Source organism: Limulus polyphemus, unplaced genomic scaffold, assembly GCF_000517525.1.
Source record: "Limulus polyphemus unplaced genomic scaffold, Limulus_polyphemus-2.1.2 Scaffold1144, whole genome shotgun sequence".
NCBI lineage: Eukaryota > Metazoa > Arthropoda > Merostomata > Xiphosura > Limulidae > Limulus > Limulus polyphemus.
The window spans coordinates 115,868-134,840 of NW_013666754.1; the positions used below are offsets into that span (position 1 = coordinate 115,868).

The following is an 18,973-nucleotide window of genomic DNA, read 5'->3' on the forward strand; positions in this document are numbered from 1 at the left end:
AAAATAACGGATATTCCCTCAAAAATGGTTACATCTAGTTCATGAAAATGTTGAGGTAGCTGAGATATTTCTACAGTAATAAACAATTTTCAGTTCGACTCTTTTCATACTATATTTGATTTACTTTTATCAATTACATTTTTGGCATGCGTGTATCGCTTGCTTGACTAGCTTATCCAGATGGCGCCACTTACGCAAGCTCTTCCTGAATCACAGACAGTTGTCTTTCATCTGATGCCATTCTTCATTTGTTTCACACCCGAATATCACACACACAAAACGTTTGGTATAACGTTACGTAATAGTTCTTTCTTTTAATTAGCAAATTTATTTGAAGATAAATATCTGCACGACATTCATTTGAAGTGTTCATCTCTTGAGAGTGTGGTTGAACGTTGAAATATTCGTCCTAGGAAATATTTGAGATGTATATCATTTATTCGACATACGAACTATTACCGTTTATCGGCAGTGGTGGGGGGTACTCAAAATGAGACACCGGAAAGAAACAGAACAAACTATCGTTATGTTTTTTGGAGTTTTATATTTCTTTTTTATCTGAGTATTATTTAGAGAATTGTCTTACGCAACAATATGGCTAATTCGTAATTCAAGAATTATGCAGTAGATCCAAGGCTAATCGTAAGTCGTTACGAGGCTTAACTTAGATATCGACAGAGTAGAAAAACTATGCTTATAACTTGGTAGAACAGGAGGGCTCACAATTAGAAATCATTTTGTTTGAAGAAGAAAAAAAAGACTAGAAAGCGTAAGTTAACAGAAAATAACTACAAATAAATGTTCATAGAAAAGAAAAATACTGTAAAATCATTTCCGTGATTTTTTTTTACTTTTTCAGGTACAAAAAAAGTAAAAAATTAAAGGCATATTAATTTTGGAAGAACCTATGTAATGATATCTAGTAAACTTTGCCATATCAAATGCTTCTAAACTTGTAGTAAATAAGTAAGTGATTCTTTTAATACAAATTTATGTTAAGACTAACTAGTTTTCATGAGTCCGTAAACGCTAAAGAGCGGTAATTTAATTACTGGTAGAAATAACTATTAAATTTACAATATCTTTCTAAAGAACGAAATCTGTACCAATAGTACAACATTTTTACAGTTAATATATATATATATGGAAACCCACAATTTTAATATTCTAAGCAGGTAATATGATTGAAATGACATTAAATTATAATCAACATAACCACCAGGAAAGTCTGTGTCCTATTGTTTTAATAAGTACTTGTGAAGCAGAAATTGAACTTACAAGTTGTCCTTTTAAAGTTTTTTCTTTGCTAACGGTGCTGAAGAATGTGTATAAGTGAAATCACAACGAAAAATTTTAGGTGCTTCAAAATCTGTACCAGCTTTTTGTGTTGAAAAGAAACTAAATTATTGACTCGTGTTTCATAATCTTGAAGTAATGTTAAAATATATGATTACTGTAAATGATAAATGTCAAGCATAGATGTTTATCAACGTGAGTAATGCCCATCACGCTTCCGCTTCAAATCGAAAAGGTGGCTGTGTGAACCTATTTTGGCAATGCTGTTGTTCTTTGAAGTTATAGGTTTTTATTGTAACACCACATAAAAGTTTATAAACACTTAGAGAAACTATTCTTTTACACGTAGTTTTATGCTGATATTCATTCCTCCAACACCTCAACTGTCACAAATCGATACTAGTACACGAAAATAGGTTTACGTGTGTCAGTGTGTTTTTATGTTGATCCATTTGCCAATTTTTTTTACATCATATTTCATGTAAAACTTTCACCAGAGTGGATATCAGATTCTGTGCAAAAAGTACGTAAGCCGCTGCGTTTCATCCGACGAGGCCTGATTTAGGCACGCAAAAATGCTACTAATACATCACGAACCGATGCCGCCATCTATTGAAGCTCTCAGAGATTAAGAAGCTCTAAACATATCTTTTTTTTTTTTTCCTGTACGTCGACATCAGTGAACACTGTTATAGCTATTCGTGGTTTAGCAACGTATTAGTGACCTCGGAGATGGACAGAAGCGGATTGCCGTCAGGCTTGACCGATGGTGGTCGGCCATTTTCCAATCTAGCCAAGAGAAGCTGAAAGAGAAATATATAGATATGTATATGACAAAATGAATTAAAAAACTCTACATAACCTACAGTATAACTTACAATAATTCGTTATGTACATACAAGTGTTGTTAATCAAAACGGAGATTTGCATATTTTTGTAAACGTTTGTTTTACTAACAGAAATAGCGTCCAACTTTATGATATGGGGGGGGGGGGGTCGCATAGTGTTTTGTGCTCGGTTTCAAGGTTTGTTATGAATTTCGCGCAAAGCTAAACGAGAGCTCTCTGCGCTAGCTGTCCCTAATTTAGCAGTGTAAGACTAGAGGGAAGGCAGCTAGTCATCACCACCCACCGACAACTCTTGGGCGACTCTTTTACCAACGAATAGTGGGATTGACCGTTACGTTATAACGCCTCCACGGCTGAAAGGGCGAGCATGTTTGGTGTGACGGGGATTCGACCGCAGATTGCGAGTCGAGCGCCCTAACCACCTGGGCATGCTCCGTTTCAAGGGCCGAACCCTAGTTACCGATGAAAAAAAATGTATAATAGCTTTATCGAGTCGATCGGTATTAAATGCCAGAATAACATATTAATAGGTAAGAAGTATTACGCTTCAAAGTTAAAGACATTAAAAATGAGATATCTTTTGAGTTTGAATTATTTATTTTTAATTTACGCCTGGTAGTTAATAGGCCGGTTGGGGCTTACTCTAGGGTTATCAGGTGGGCAACCCAGACGTAGGAAATTTTTATGCATATAAAATATATTAACAATTTCATGTTAAACGAGAAAATTTGAAAATCATCTGTTTTTGATCGACAATTAACTAATTGCTAGATTATGTTTTCATACCGTTTGTCATTTAATTATTAGTTATTCAGCAAATAGGGCTTAATATATTGTATCAGACAGATATCTTATTTATAGATCTAGAGACCTGAAGAACTGATTCATTAAATAATTCTGGTCTTTTTTTCTGAGATAACAAAATATCCCGCTTGTCTCCGAGATAATAGATATATATCCGTGTATCTAATCATTCTCCACTCTGATAGAAGTTTTATTTCCGTCTTAAGCCATAACAGTTATAGCAAGTTTCATGATTTCTTTACTGAACTCTTCACGAAGTCAGAAAGTTTACAAAACGAAATATTCGAAATTCAATAATTCCCTTTTCCCTTTTTTTTTAGATGTCGAAGTTTTTAAGCTGACACACTTCTAGGTTTAGATCAATAACACCTTGTAGAACTTCTGATAAATAATTAATAACGTACAGATAAAAAGTAGATAGAAACTTAATGACGCTATCATAAAAAATTCCTATTAATGATATACTTTCATTGAGTTTTCGAAAAACCAGTTAACGACTACAAAGACAGTCTGTGATGTGTTCGCCAAAAAACTCTGGTTTAGCTTTCATTTTTACAATGTCAATATGTATATATATAGAAGATAGTATACGGCTGGAAAATAATGACGAATTTTACAGTAATCGCAACGTGAATGCTTTGTTTTGTTGACACGTGGCTGCTTTTTTTTTCGTTTTAATTGTACGTTTTTCTAGTTTTTTAAGCGATTTTAGAATAAGACCAATATATTATTGGGATATTCAAGAGATCTTCAAAATAAAAGTATATCATTAGAAGCACATATTGGCTGTATATGTCGTTTTTGTCTGTTTTCTCTACTTAAAATGATACAACAAATAGTACATACACCTAAGATTATTTTAATTGATGTCTGTAGACAAACAAACAAACAAACGAAAAATAACAGCAACATAAAGCATCTAAATCCTTTCTGTTAGTGTAAAGAAATAGTCAATTAGTGTCCCAAGACATACTTTTGTTTTCTTTTTTTTTTTTTTTTTGCTGGATAGCAACTGTGGAAAATTAGTACACCAAACAGAATCATGCAGTTATCTTAGATAGTTCATGTTTTAGTAACTAGAGGGCACTGTTTGTGCTGGAGCAGAAGTCGGCTTAGCCCAAGGAGCTAGGGGTCCAAGCACCCATTTTACCTCATTTGTTTAGTTGGGTTAGTTAAAACAAAAAGAAACAAAAAAAAAACCATGACAAATGCACCAGCAAGCAGGGGATGAACAACTTACGTAGATGTGGTCTCCATGGGCTAAGGTGCTCTACTGTCCAGGCCTGCAAGAAGTTACCACTCTTCAGCTTTTCTTCTACTAACATTTTTATCATTATGCTTAACTTACAAATCATTATTCTAAGAAAACGATAAATTATGATGTCCAATTCCTGTGTAACTTAGGGATGTGTAAGTACAAAGGAAACATTGTTCTTCTCTTTTACACGATAACTTTAGCAAACGTTATTATAGTATACAGCACTAAAACATGACAATGAAGCATAAAAATGATAAGACTAGTAAATTTTTCTACATTTAAGACTTTTAAAGTTAGAATAAGACTTTTTTTTAAATAAATAAATCTTTAAGATATATATATATATATGATATAATTTTGAACAGATATATCGAATTTTAATTGAAATATGTGAACTATCATTATTTTCTAATGTATGGCAGTTATTGTTCATCACAGAACCCAAACCTTTCGAAACAGCATTACATATTTATGCTGTAACGTTTTTGTAAGTCATATTTACAACGCTCTAATACTTGAGAACAACTACATCGCATCACTGCCAACTGTAGAAAAGTAATAACAGACCTTTTTCAATAGTGAAAACAACGGTATTAAATATACGTTATTAGTTGAAATGTACGTCGATATTTTGATAATATAATTTGTAAATCGTTCCTCGTACTTATCAGTAGCTAATATATGGTATAATCGTAACAAAATAAAAGGCTTAAACATCTAGTAAGAGACATTATGTTTTAAGTAATACTATATTTTAATGACTTAAATACCAACCTCAACTTTAGCGAAAACAGCTTTAAATGTAGCAGAAGTAGGATATTACTGGGGAGGATAATATAATCTAGTGAACAACCAGCAGGAAACTTTAAATATCCACTGGGCAGAAAGAATGATAACTTTCGACATACATCCACTATTTTCCTACAGAAGGTTCCAGTCGGTCGGTTATAATAATCTAACTACTAGCCAAAGAAAATTTTAACTGTCCACTCAGCAGTGCCAGAGATAACTTGGAATCGATTCAATGATCCCCCCTCCCTACCAGAGGTTCCAGTTGGAACTGTTCACTCAGCAGTGCCAGAGATAACTTAGAATCGATTCAATGATCCCCCTCCTTACCAGAGATTCCAGTTGGAACTGTTCACTCAGCAGTGCCAGAGATAACTTAGAATCGATTTAATGATCCCTCTTCCTACCAGAGGTTCCAGTTGGAACTGTTCACTCAGCAGTGCCAGAGATAACTTAGAATCGATTCAATGATCCCCCTCCCTACCAGAGGTTCCAGTTGGAACTGTTCACTCAGCAGTGCCAGAGGTAACTTAAAACCGATTCAATGATCCCCCTCCTTACCAGAGGTTCCAGTTGGGCGAATAAAAATATCTCATAATTTGCCAGAAAAGGTTTGTAAAAACCCTTCTGATAGTTGCGGGTATAGATGGTATCTTCCCGAATTTATAAAATAAATAAAGAACTAGTAATTAATACATTTTCTATATCTGGTTTATAATATATCTTTACTTTAACTTGTCTTTCTATGTAAATTTCTCTTGGACATGTAGCTTGGTGAAACAAGTATACGCCTTAGTGGGAGATCCACGGAAAATAACACTTGAAATTACAATTGAGCTCTAGGTCTAAAGGAGGTCACATTCTCCAATAAAATGGATCATTCAGATTTTATTCGTTACTTTTCATTGTCGTTTAACAAAAATGGTTAACTCCATTATTTATATGTAACGTCATCTTTATGTTAGCAATATTGTATTGCATAAGTTAAATCTTCATTTCATAAAATTAATGAGACTCAACGCTCAGCAAGAGCTGAGTTGAAATTAACTGAAATACAACCACATTTGTAACACACACATGTATAGACATGTGTGTGTGTGTGCGGGAAACCACATTTGTAACACATGCACGTGTTATATGTCAGTGCGTAAAACCACAGTGTTATAAATATGCGCTGTGTCTTTTTAATTCCAAGTTTATTCACAAAAAATAATTATTACAGTTAACTATGAACTCGTGATAAAAACAATCGGATACTTGATATTTGGAAGTATCCGTGTTTCCTATCTTTATCTATTTTGATTTCAGTTTTTGTTATCTTGTTTTAAGATCAAATTCTACATAGTCGTTCTCTATGTTAGAACTTATAATCATTTCAGATCAGTGTACATCGTTTTGATATTCAGACGAAACTGAAATTATAACATGAATGAATGTGACATAAAGTGTGATTGTAAAGACTAGTATATATAACATAATGAATAGAGTAGTGTTTCTTAAACTGGGGTCCGCGAGTCATGGCCGAAATTTCATAAAAATATTTGAAAAATGTGAGTTATAGAATGAAATATATTTTTCATGAAATTAAATTTATATGAATTAAAACACTTAATTTTGAAATACAGCTTTTCATGTACACAGATTTTTTATTTTTTTTTGAAAAAACAAAACAAAACATGGATAGCTTTGGAGATCCGCGAAAAAACTTTAAATTAAAAGGAGTCCTCGAGTTACTAAAGATTTAGAGCCGCTGGAATACAGCAATAGTGTAAAGGTGTTTGAAGATATCTCTCCAGCTAGGTCTAACACTTGACTTTTTTATAGTGCTGTGGTGTAAGACGTATATGATAAGAGACATATCTGCTCATATTAGATAATAAAGCCGATTCATACGTCTACAGTACTTCATTAGATAAGTCTTTCTTTATTGCTGATGTAGCTACGCAACAAAATCTGCATCAAGTTGATTCATACGTCCGTTCTGTAGACGTATGAATCAACTTGATGTAGATTTTGTTGCGTAGCTACATCAACGATGTAGAGAGACTTGTCTAATGAAGTTCTGTAGACGTATGAATCAACTTGATGTAGATTTTGTTGCGTAGCTACATCAACGATGTAGAGAGACTTATCTAATGAAGTTCTGTTTTATTAGACAAGTCTCTCTACATCGTTGATGTAGCTACGCAACAAAATCTGCATCAAGTTGATTCATACGTCTACAGAACTTCATTAGACAAGTCTCTCTACATCGTTGATGTAGCTACGCAACAAAATCTGCATCAAGTTGATTCATACGTCTACAGAACTTCATTAGACAAGTCTCTCTACATCGTTGATGTAGCTATGCAACAAAAATGACAAAAAAAGTAGTTAGTTAAACATTTTTAGGCCTAACTTCATTCGATTTATTTGTTGTTGTTGTTTTTTTTGTTTTTCAGGCTAGCCATCCCTAATTTTGAACTGATATACAAGATGAAAGGCAACATCTACCAACAGTTCTTGGACTACTCTTGTCTATCTAAATGGTGGGATTTGACTGCCACCTTTATAAGCCTCAACCTCCGAATCGCGATTTATTCTGGTGATAACGAGACGCGAACAGTGGACGCTGAGATCCTTAATATGGCACGCTACCCACTGGGCCACACTCATCCCAGTTAGATTCGATATAATTTTATTACTTAGGTAAGCACGGTTATATAAAAAATGTTTAGAGTACTCTTACCTAGATGGTAAATGTATAACTGACTATCTATATAAAAATTGTATACGCAGTTTGGCTAGTAAATCTCATTGTAAATTTATACCCTCCAACGAGGGAACAGGATTTTAGCTACATTTACTTTTACTAATTTCAACTCGACTTCAAACGAAAGCCAGTATTAATACGTCACATCTGTACATTTAGAAACTACCAAAACTAACTTCCTGAGTCCGAGTCTTTTTTTTCATACTTATTAAACAACACAAACACATACACACACACAAATTAGTTCGTGTTTAAATTTAGAAACTGTGACAAATTAGTTATTAAAGACACCTTTCCTTACCTCCTGACCCATCTCTGCACCATAAACGGACATAGCCGTCCCTCCATAGTGAACTGGAGTCATCGTCTTGGTTGTGCAGGGACTAGAGTTCTTGTTAGGGGAAGAGGACCGAGAGATCGATGGGCTGTTGCTCCATTTACAAGCTGCTGAACCGTTCGTGATCATTTCTGTAGTTTTACCCATGCCTTCCATGTGGTTGATGTAGCTCGGAAATTTCCCGTCAAATAGTGATGACCGTGCTCCACTATTGTGACCACCACATGAACGGGGAAAAGAATTTCCCCACATTAGCACGCTCTGCCTCGTATCATTCGTGAAGGCAGAGAAGCTGGACGGTTGTAAAGGTTCGTTATCAATTTTGACACTATCTTTAGAAAACTGCTGAGAATCTCGTAAATGATTGTGTACTGTTGTGGTTTTGGGTCTGATCACGTTAATACAGTCTGTCCCTACGGACACCGGCACTCCGGACAGGCCAAAGTTTAGGTTCCCGATCTTGGCAGGGTCTCTTTCTAAGGAAGATAATAAAGGTTGAATACCACCACTAGATGCACTCATGAGACAGCCCCTCAGCTGAGCACTAGGGTCATTAGTTTGAGGGTATCCCTCACAACAGGACGGTTTGGCACCCATTTGTTGAACCAGATGGGGAGCTTCTCCGTTAAACTTTGTGGCATCCAACTGACAATGGTATATCTTATTGTCCTTAGCGAGCTGGGAACCGTCCGGATAAGCAGTGGGAAAACAAGTCCTCGCCGCCGCAGAGCTCATGTCCAGAAATCCGTTACTTGTGTACTGAGCAGCATGGTGACTATACTCCGGGTAGCAGCCACCCAGATGACGATAATGAAGATAATTTTCGGGACTTAGGAACCGGGAGTTATCAATGCTTGAAAAAATATTCTGTGGCATTGCTGCCGCTGCATAAGGAGCAAGTCCGTTTACGTTGTCCGTTGGATAAGGGTAGACGTTATAGCTCGGTTCTTCTAAATAGGGGTTATGTGGGACCTTCCATTTGCGGCACGTGGAGAGAAGATCCCTGATTTGAGATTTATACTTCCGGGTCCGCTGACAGCGAAGAACAAAGTCACTGTCTGATAAGAGTCCGCTGCGGTCAGTTATGGCATTTAAGCCACCATCAAGATAAGTGACTTTAAAGTCCATGGTTCTCTTTCCGAGAAGGTCTCGACCTTCTTCTTCCCTATTGAAAGAAAACACTTATTAGTTAGAAAGAGTTCCAAATTCTTTAGGATATGTTTACAACGGTATGAAGTGTTTCAGACTATCGTTTGTATCGCCATCAAAAGGTGTTGCTTGTGACAAAGTTGTTCTGGAACTATATTAAGATAAAGTGCTGAAGGCTATTGTGTTTTTTTTTAAGACAAGTACGATATTATAGTTTGTCATATTACTAAGTGGTAATGTCCCTCCACCAACGTAGTTTTATCTCCCACCACCCACCATAACAAGTGTTGTGGAGCGATTTTCTAATATTTATAGCATCTGAACAAGAAGTATGTCTGTCGTGTCCCAGCTGGCCTGAAGAGCACCGCTATTGGGCGAAAGGTCTCGCCAGCACTGGATGTAGCACATATAGTATGGTTGACATATTGTTATTCCCTCTTGTTTACTTTCACTCTGAATTTATTATTAATAGTTTATTCAGGAGATCAAGAGCCGTTCTTGACAAAATTTAGGCGACACTGCAAAAGTCTGTGTATAAATCCCCCCATAAGGTCACAAGACGCTTATCAAATGTATAATCTGTTTTAGAGTGATTAGGTATTCTAATCAGGAAAGACGATCGTCATTATCATGGCATGTGTTTACACGCACTCTCAGAAAAATACTACGTATTTACCGTTCTATATTAGAAACTGAACTTAATTACCTTAAAAACAGGAATAATCATTGCTGCTTTGTAAACATACGAACATGCACTACTTTGCCGCGTAATCCTAATGATACTGTACTTCCATCATCAACACAGAAACGCAACCTAATTACTAACCTTAATTGTACACTACACACACAAAAAAAAAGTCCATCCATTTTAACCTTAAGTGTTGAATTTATTTATCTGTCTTTCTATCTATCTAAATGTTTACTACATTTGAGTCAGGAAGTTAACAAAAAAAAGGCTTGTTTGGGTTTCTATGGAAACCACTACAAAACAACGTATTTCCATCTAAAACGTTGAGAAAAAAATAAGATCAGAATAGAGCAGTAATAAAGAGAGGATAAAGGTAAACGTGCGAACAAAAATATAGAAACATGAAGTACAGACATACGCTAACCATACACTTTACAAAGTTTTACATAAAATATAGTTGTTTACTTTATATTGTAGATTATGTATAAACTTAATAGTTCTATTGTATCATTTTATTACTTGGGAAAAATGTATAAAACAACTGTTTCTATGTAAATTGATCAAATGTAGAAGCGTTAAGTATGAACCTTAAAAAACAGACGTATCATAATATCCCTTGTCTCAATGGGTTTTGTTCCGATAAAACTATTGAATTTATATATTACTTTAGTAATTTCAAACCTTATCCGAACACGTAAGAAAGTGTCTTAGTATAAATCTTATGGCTAAAATATAAATGAAAGAAACCTACTCAACCGGTTTGAATTTCGCGCAAAGCTACACGAGGGCTATCAGCGTTAGTCATCTCTAATTTATCAGTGAAATACTATAGGGAAGGCAGCTAGTCATCACCGTCAACTCTTGGGCTACTCTTTTACCAACGAATAGTGGTATTGACCGTAACATTATAACGCCCCCACGGCTGAAAGGGCGAGCATGTTTGGTGGAACAGGGATTCGAACCCGCAGATTGCGAGTCGAGCGCCCTAGCCAATTCGCCATGATTGGTCCCTGGCTCGACTGTATGAAATACATTACTGAAACTAAAACCCATTAGTTCAGGTGTAATTTTTTTATTACGTTTCTAAGAATTTAAATAGAAGCTCACTTCTAGAATAAGCCTAATGATTTGTAAATATCTGCTTAACGTGTTTTCCCATAACGCACCGAAACTAGCGAATCACGAAGCTGTTTTAGGATATCACGTGGTACACCGTACATCGAGTCACAGTCCGTTTCTACAAAGTACACACATAACGGTCAGCCCCCCAGTGGCACAGCGGTAACTCTGCGGACTTACCACGCTAGAATCCGGGTTTCGATACCCGTGGTGGGCAGATCACAGATAGCCCATTGTGTAGCTTTGTGCTTAATTACAAACAAACATAACGATCTAAAGATATTTTACCAGTTCAGTCTCGAAACTGGAAGAATATTAAATAAAAATATTCTTCTTCAAAATACAAATTCTGTGTCGCTTTCAGCATCTTTTGCACTATTAAATCTCTACGGATAATTCAACAGCATTATCTAGTTGCCTCACCTATACGGTGACACCGCCCTCTAATGGTATGTTATGAAATTACACGAGAAACTGGCACGTTTGTAAAACAAACTCTTGTCACGCGCAATACTTCGGATAGCAAACACTGATCCATCTTGTTTACTCTTAAAGTTTCTATGTGATATTATTGTATGCGTAGTGATAATAGCCTAAAATTGAAAATATCTACCGTTTTCTTATGTTCAATCGTTATGTTTTTATTGTCATATACACAGGAAAAATTAAAGCTCTTTAGTTTCTAAGATTTAGTGTAATATTCATTTGCATTAATAGGATATTGAAAGACGAACTTCTAATCTACCTATCCTTGTCACACAACTGTATGTAAGGCTTCTTCACTGCAGTACAATCGCAGGAGTTGATACTATTAATGAACGTCACAGTTACAATTGTTCGTGCTAAGTTTGTCGAAAATCCACGATCCCCTTACGAAATATTTGCAATATTACAGAAATTAAATGAATCCATTAACAGTTCGTGTTCCTGTTATGTTGTGAAGGAGGTGCGTGAGATGTAATTTGTGGGGGTTTTCATGTATTTGTTTGTTTGTTTTCGAATTTCGCGCAAAGATGCACGAGGGCTATCTGCGCTATCCGTCCCTAATTTAGCAGTGTAAGACTAGAGGGAAGGCAACTAGTCATCACCACCCACCACCAACTCTTGGGCTACGCTTTTACCAACGAATAGTGGGATTGACCGTCACGTTATAACGCCCCCACGGCTGAAAGGGCGAGCATGTTTGTTGTGACGAGGATTCGAACCCTCAAACTGCGAGTCGAGTGCCCTAACCACCTGGCCATGCCGGGCCGGGTTTCATGTAAACTGTGCTTATTATATGGATTATATGACTTACATGAGAGGCCTGTGGGTGCACAGAATGAAGTCGGGCTTGCTGTTCTTGTAGACCAATCTTGCACTTGTCTGAAGCCACTGCCATTTTCCATCTTTTTTTACCAACCTGTATGCTATGAGACCAGATGCACCAGTCTTCAGTACTGCAATATTAAGAAAATATCTTCGAATTTAGGAGGAAAAAAAAAGTATATAATTTATTTATCATTCACTAATCTACAAGCAGTTTCATTAAAATATTTTATTGTATTTACTAACGTCGCGTATTTTTTTCGTGTATTTCCAATTTCTGAAAGAAGATAAAACAATGTCATTCTTATCAATCCAATTTTTCTCTACAGTTATGAAGCTGTAAGGTGAAATATTCATTATCTTTTTTATATTATGTTACTATTTTTCTTTACAATACAATAATTCACTTAAGGGGGAGCTGCTGTAGAAATATACACTAGGGGTTTGTGGGTCAAAAGGGCTAATACCCCTAGAAGTTCCTGGATTTTATAATTTAATGATGGTTAACTTTATCAAAATAAAGTTTAGTGACCATTAGTTTATACTTTTTTTCTTACTGTTTTTAATATATTTGTATTAATATAATATTTAAGAAGTAATTAACTTTACGCACATATATTTGTACAGAATGGGCGCGGGGCTCCTGCAATTTATTAGGCACTGGATAAAGTGAAGGCTATCATTTGTTTGTTTGTTTCGGATATTCGCGCAAAGGGCCATCTGCCCTAATTTTGAACTGATAGACTAAAGAGAAGGCAGTCAGTCAACAGCACCCACCGCCAACTCTTAGACTACTTTTGTCTGACAGAAAGAGTAGGACTTGGCTGTCAACCTTATAACCACCCATGACCACCAAGTGTGAAGCGTAATGTATTTATGCGGAGGTGTGTGGCAGTAGTAACTGTGGATATGTGGAGGTGTATGGCAGTAGTAACTGTAAAAGCTTTATAGTAATAAAATAGACAGAAAAAGAATAATAGGTATATTAAAAAGCCACTTAAATGATAATAGTTTTAGGCGGTAATTTGCGAAAACGTTTTTACATTTTCTGATCACATAAAACCTTCAACAGGTGGTGCTTAACAAACTTTTATATCTGCACAAATCTTTTCTACACATCCCTAATTTTAAATTGATCAACCAGAGGAATGGCAGCTAATCAATTGCAACTCACGAGTCACTATAATCGAATAGTGGGATTTTACCTTCACTCTTATAACGCACCCATGACCACAAAGTGTGTAACGTGATTTTGCAGAAAGGGAATGCGAACCAGATCCATAGTCCAGTACGCTAACCATTCGGCTATGTCTGGCTGCCATCAACATCGTATAATATAAATGCGTTTCCCCATTATTACAGATACATCTGTTTAAACATTATTACCTCTCATAGCAACAAGTCTGTTTTAAGTAGTATATATATTTTTAGAACAAAGGATAAATATTTTTCTCTATGAAGCGCAAAATATTATGTGAGCTCATCACCTTCATGGAGATAATACCAAAGTTTGAATCCGTCTGAAAGACATTATCTAAAGGAAAATGATACGTTTCCAAATGTAGTATTAGGGACAAGAAATAATATTATATAATATTTACGAAGCTTCTTTATCATTAGTATAAAATGTAATGCACATAAAAGTATTTACATTTGAATTTAATTCCATAATATTAGTAAAATTAAGATGCTTTTTTTTTCCTGTTGAAACATAAAACCAAACATACATTCGAATCAATCATTGTTAACGAATATTACAAAAAATAATCAAAAGATATCCGCACATTAAATAAGACAAAGTTGCCAGTTACACATTCTAACAGTCCGAGTTAGAAAACCAAATGATTCAGAAGCGACTTACATTCTTGATGTGCATTGGCGACATAAGCAAGGTCGTCGTAGTGGACTAGATCATAACCTCCCTTATTGGCTAGTTCTGTATCTGCGTATCCTAGGAGCTGCTTCCCCTATACGTAAAAAAAAAAATAACAACTTACTATTAAAAAATAAAACTATAATTATTTGCGCTCATTACCTGCTTAGCTACAAATTTTAGCACACATGGCTTAATTTGATATCTTGTTAAGTAAAAGTTCGCTGTGATTGAAAATATAAAATGTATTAGGACGCAGGAAACGGTATTCGTTTTTTTTGTTTTTTTTAAGGATGGGTGGAGTGGGGGTTTAGGATTTCATTAAATACATTATCATTATTATTCTAGACTTAAACATCCTAATAAATTACGTAGACAGAAGTTTAGCTAATCAGATACTTCTTCTCCAGACAAGTGATTGAATAATTGACTTAAAACTGATGCAATCAATGTAAGTATTTTTTCCTAGTAAGTAGTATAGTTATATTGACTTGGTCATTCTCGATTTGGCCCTGATGAAGAAATGCCCACCTTTCGAAAGCGCTCGGGTTATATGGTCCCGTATATTTGTGTTAAAATAACTTTGGTATTTGCAAACTGAACAGCACTTTATGCTAAACATCCAAGTCAGATACCCCAATTTTAAGGCAAAACCATGCCCAATTTAAAGCGGTTAATCAGAGGGATGGCTCCAAGTCAGTAAACCGTCACCTGCGTAATTATTTTTATCAGACTAGTGGAATTAACTGTCTCTTTTATAACAGCTGAAAATGCAGAGCGTTTTTGTTGGGACATAACGTGAGGAATCGAACCTTGGAGCTTCTGATCCAAAGCCTGGCACGCTAATCATTGAGCAAGCCCAGTTAAAATAATCTTAAATCAATGTGTAACTCCGAAGCAATTTTTGTATTGTCTATTACAAAATTGAATTGATTGTAATAATTTTAACGGTACATATAAGTTTCACCATCTCTCATATCTAATGCACTTAATTGAAAATGTTCTGAAGGAAATCTGTTTCCTCTAAACGTTACAAAAATATTGAAACCATATTAAGTTCGCCTCAGCATGTATTATAAAATTCATACTCATCAGCATTGTTCCCTCTAAGCTATGCGACCGCACAACAATCAATCAAATGCCGCGCACTTAATTATTCCAGCCGCGCACATCCTCAGTAAGGGCGAGGAGTCTCAACACGTTGACAGCCTTAATGATCCTGACAGTTGATAGGCCTAAAGCCCAAATAACCAACTGGTAGCACTACAAAGCGGCCTAATGATTCAATAGGTTGATGGTCTAAAAATACCCCCCCCCCCCAAAAAAAAACAAAAACAAAAAAAACTGGTAAGCGCACATCCGCACATTGTCTTGATACTGGTGCCCATGAAAAAAAAAACACATTCCGCACATGGATTGACAAAATTAGAGATTGCTTATCAGATATTAGTAAATCAGGAGGAATGCATTTTTTGTATAATGAAGTCATATTTCCAGTTCCATAAAACAAAACTATTAAACCAGGTTTCTATCGCTCTTCTGAAACTTTTTAGAAATATATAAGTACCGAATTAAGATATAAACTTTTATAGCATTCTTTGTAGTATACACGTAAGCCTAAGATCGTGATTTTGTCCGAATTTTCTTTGCTAGTCGATTGAGTCATTGTTCTCTTTGTGGAATCTATAAATGTATTTTTGTGGTAGCAGTCCCAATTGGAGCAATTTGTATGAGTTAGTATTAGTAGGCAAAAGTGTTAAAACAAGTTAATACTTACTCTGCTAAATTACATAAGGTAGGCCCGGCATGGCCAGATGGTTAGGGGCGCTCGACTCGGAATCTGAGGGTCGCGGGTTCGAATCCCCCGTCACACCAAAACATGCTCGCCCTTTCAGCCGTGGGGGCGTTATAATGTGACAGTCAATCCCACTATTCGTTAGTAAAAGAGTAACCCAAGAATTGGCGGTGGGTGGTTTTGACTAGCTGCCTTCCCTCTAGTCTTACACTGCTAAATTAGGGACGGCTAGCGCAGATAGCCCTCGTGTAGCTTTGCGCGAACTTCAACAAAACAAACAAACAATTAGATGACGTATGTTTGCTGTACTTTTAAAAACAGATGTTTCTCTGATTTTAAAATTTTAATATTTTATTATACTTTCATGATCGGTGGACGATTAACACGTTCTTAAGTAAAGTGTAAAACATAATCATTTTCGCGCCACCAAGGCTAGTACAATAAAAAGCTACAAATCGGAGGTTAGTTGGATTCACTTCTTGAGAGACAAATAAGAAGGAATGAGTTGTCCAAAGTATTAAATTTGGTGTAGGTTTGTTTGTTTTAAGTTAAACACAAAGCAACACAATTGGGCTATCTATGCTCTTCTCACCACGGGTATCGAAACCCGATTTCTGGCGTTGTAAGTCCGCAGACATATCGCTGTGCCACTAGGGGGCGTTTGATGTAGGACTAGCTATCTCGACATACGTGTTCGTACACCATACGTATTGAACACTGCTTTTATTAAACCTCTATTATAAAGTCACTTGTGTCCGTATATTTGTTTGGATGTCCGAAAATTTTCCAACTTCTAGAATTCTGGCCATCTCGAAACTTGCTCTAGAGCCAGAGAGGTTCTAAAACCCATTACTTTACTCAATTCCCCATTTTTACGAGTTTGACAGCCATTTTGATTTTCCCACTTGGAGCTGGCTGATAATGCACATGCACGCCGCTCCGCAATCCCGTGAAACCAATGAAATAAAAGTTTATAGTTTTCATAATATTTTGACTTCAGAATAATTACATAGTGAAACTTTCCACAAAGAAAAATGACAAAACTTTATCATCTTTTATTTCATGGCAAGATTCGGATTGTACGGATTTCACTGCAGGTGTTCTGAAAAGAAACGAAAGCAACTTTAATCATGCTTATTCAATATGAGAAAACCGTAGTATCCATGACTACTGGGAGAAAATTGTAGTAACCATGACTACTGGGAGAAAACTGTAGTATCCATGACTACTGGAATATAACAAAACAAAAACTGTAAATGATAAACATATTGAAGACTGAATTAAAATAAACGATGTATCAGATGTGGGAATGAAGACTTTCAAGTTAATACAAAAATATTACGTTCATTATTATTAATAGCACTTTGAAAAATCTACTAATAAAATAGCATTTTGTTCAGATTATTTATTTGGATATTTTTTCCAACATCTTCACAATTAGAAAATTAAACAGAAAACTTAAAACGACTCTACCATAAAAACATGGGTATCTCCACTATTAATTCTATAATACTTCTAAGACTAATATTAACTGAAAATGCCTTTCAATATTACTTAGATATTTATAAGGATTAAAAAAAATTATTACACATATATTTGTAATGATCTCAGTAACCCCGTCGTATATTGACTGATATTCTACCTTGAATAAAACAAACATTTTGGTGTTTCATAGACTTCGCAGCCACAATAAGATCAGACGTTTTGTTTTCTCTCAATAAAAGTCATTAAAAATACTATGTTAAGACAGTTTATCATGATGTTGGTGATGGGTAAGTATATTTGTAGCTATACATTTAATCTTTTCTGACTTTGATAAATGTGTTATTGGGGTTGCAATCTTTTTTTTTTTTTACTTTAGAGAGTAATAGTTGTGAAAAGTTATCTTGGGCCTAGAGAGGACTGTAGTGCACAATCGTCATAAAACAAAACTATGTTTATCAGTGTTTACGTTTATATATATTATTTATCATACAATCTTACGTGGCCATCATTCCAGAGATAAGCGGTCGATTATTCTGTATGTAATGACAAATAATGTACATCAAATCAAAGGAAAAATATCTTCATGAAAACTTCACGAGGTGATGTGGTAATTCCTATCATCACAACATGATAATAATTTGTCTTATACTTTCTGGGGACGTCGATGACATATTACATTGTTGTTCTTGCCCTGTCATGCTGATTGTGACTTTGAAACATTCATAAGTTGGTACCTGTCCTGTCTGTCTACAGAGCCCCTCCCTTTTTTCTCTCCCCCTCCCCTCCTTTGGGTTTCCCCTCTACTGCGAAGCTCAATTATTTATTTCACGCTCACCACGTTATAGATCACAAGCTCTTAGAAAGATATTCGCAAACAACAATGTAGATCATGTGGTTTATACAGATAAATATTACAAGAATGGCATAAGCCACAAGTATCACTGCATGATTCTTAAACCTCCAATCAGAGTTATGTTTAGTGAAATTTCTCTGCATAACTTTGCCAGAGATTTAACTTGCATATTTATGACAAATATTCAACGATGTTACTTTTTACCTATGACGGTATATCATAACCAAATTACGAATAAAAGTGCGTAAGTGATATCGTTTTTGAGAACTAAAATAAATAATACGCAAAATGATACTATTAAGGTTATGTCAAAGGTAAAAAAGTATTGTAAATAATATCCCATATCAAGTAACTGTAATGCGTTTCGATACTGATATTGTTTGTACTTCTGTGACAAAGTATCTGTTATAAGATTTAAAAAGTATTGTAAATAATATCCCATATCAAGTAACTGTAATGCGTTTCGATACTGATATTGTTTGTACTTCTGTGACAAAGTATCTGTTATAAGATTTAAAAAGTATTGTAAATAATATCCCATATCAAGTAACTGTAATGCGTTTCGATACTGATATTGTTTGTACTTCTGTGACAAAGTATCTGTTATAAGATTTAAAAA

The 18,973-nt window shown here is 35.3% G+C and overlaps 1 protein-coding gene across 1 annotated transcript in view; it reads right to left on the reverse strand.

Moving 5' to 3' along the window:
* Window positions 1-2,047: 2,047 nt before the first annotated feature.
* LOC106462331 (aryl hydrocarbon receptor-like) overlaps window positions 2,048-18,973 on the reverse strand; it is a 203,816-nt gene continuing 186,890 nt past the window's right edge. The window contains exons 8-12 of the mRNA XM_022389560.1: window positions 14,210-14,315; window positions 12,338-12,479; window positions 8,049-9,249; window positions 4,189-4,231; window positions 2,048-2,099 (exon numbers count right to left, since the gene is read on the reverse strand). Of these exons, the coding sequence (XP_022245268.1) occupies window positions 2,086-2,099; window positions 4,189-4,231; window positions 8,049-9,249; window positions 12,338-12,479; window positions 14,210-14,315 (1,506 nt within the window). The 3' untranslated portion in view covers window positions 2,048-2,085. The remainder of the gene's footprint in view (window positions 2,100-4,188; window positions 4,232-8,048; window positions 9,250-12,337; window positions 12,480-14,209; window positions 14,316-18,973) is intronic.